General features: G+C 38.2%; 1 protein-coding gene across 1 annotated transcript; it reads right to left on the bottom strand.

Annotated features, from left to right (window-relative positions):
• Positions 1–295: 295 nt before the first annotated feature.
• LOC107580642 (uncharacterized) lies at positions 296–1,152 on the bottom strand (the record flags this gene model as incomplete). The annotated part of the gene is made up of 3 exons (XM_016266314.1): positions 296–324; positions 423–716; positions 831–1,152. Coding segments are annotated over 3 exons (645 nt in total), but the record flags the coding sequence as incomplete, so codon positions are not given.
• Positions 1,153–1,338: the final 186 nt, after the last annotated feature.

Genomic DNA, 1,338 nt, shown 5'->3' with positions numbered 1-1,338 from the left:
AAAACATTTCTGGAGCTGCCAGTGCTGTTCACATTTAGCAATTTGGCCCATATGATAGTTTACACATTGTAACGATATAAACAATGAAGCAGTTTGTGGTGCCAAACTTAATGCCAATAGTTAACCAGTCAACAGTCTCTGTGTTTGCCTTATTAAATAATCTTGCACTTAGTAAAGCCACAGGAACGCTTCACTTCAGCGGCTGGAGGAAACGGTTCTAAACGTCAAACAGTGATGTAAACACCCCTCTGTTTCTTCCTTCTCTTTTTCTTTCATAAGAAACCAGAGGGGATTTTCATGACCACATATTCACAGATGTGACAGCTAATAAAACACATAAAAACACAAATAAGAACTTTTAATTTTAACAAATATTCAGTGTGAAATCCCAAACCTGACTAAGGATGAATTAAAGTACAAACAGTGTGAAACATGACACAGGACCAGTATTAAATAAAATGTATGCTTACACGTAACTTTGGGAGCCTGAGAATGATTCTTGCTCACGTGGTTGTTGACGTGGCACTGGATGCCTCCGTTGTTCATTGCAATAGTGATTTTAATGGAGGATAAATTGTCTTCTGTCTTTGCACAGAGACTTTGGTCACATTCAAACATGGCCCAGCTGCCATCAACCGAACAGTTTACTGTGGCCTGACACGCAGATGAATTCAAGTTATATTGACTCACTTTAATTACAGGCTGAGAGATAGTATCTGAAAAAAACACCACAGATGAGTTAGTAGCAACATCTGAGCTAAGATACTGAATTATAAATCATGTGATAAGCATTCAATGTACAGTAAATGAGATAGATGGCTAGATCTTACTCTCCACTGTAAGTGTGAATGCAGTCAGAATATCTTCCTCGAAGTTCGAAAGGGCCTCATATTGTCCGCTGTCATTTTCCTGAAGGTCGTGTATGGTCAAAGACCAGTCGGAGACGTTTAAGCTCATTCGTTTCCTATATTTAGCGGGAACTCCCTTTGAGTTTGCAAGCAACTCTTGCCTGTTGAATCGTCGCCATACAGGTTCTTGCAAATGTGACTGATTTATGGGACTGATGCTCAGTTGGATTGAGCTTCCTTTCAATCCATAACGCTTCTCTTGGCAATCAGCGACAAAACCTGCGTGAATGAAAATGTCATTTGACTAAGCAGTCTATAATGATGTTTTTGAAAGATGCCTCTTCTGCTCACCACGGCTGCATTTATTTGGTCAAAAATACAGTAAAAACAGTAATATTTTGAAATAATATTACAAACTAAAATTACTGTTTTCTACTTGAATATGCGTGTGTTAAACTGTAATTTATTGCTGTGATCAAAGCTGTATTTT

This window comes from Sinocyclocheilus grahami, unplaced genomic scaffold (genome assembly GCF_001515645.1).
Source record: "Sinocyclocheilus grahami isolate Dianchi unplaced genomic scaffold, SAMN03320097.WGS_v1.1 scaffold38386.1, whole genome shotgun sequence".
Taxonomy (NCBI): domain Eukaryota; kingdom Metazoa; phylum Chordata; class Actinopteri; order Cypriniformes; family Cyprinidae; genus Sinocyclocheilus; species Sinocyclocheilus grahami.
The sequence above is the reverse complement of the archived record's forward strand: the minus strand, read 5'-3'. Positions and strand labels throughout refer to the sequence as shown.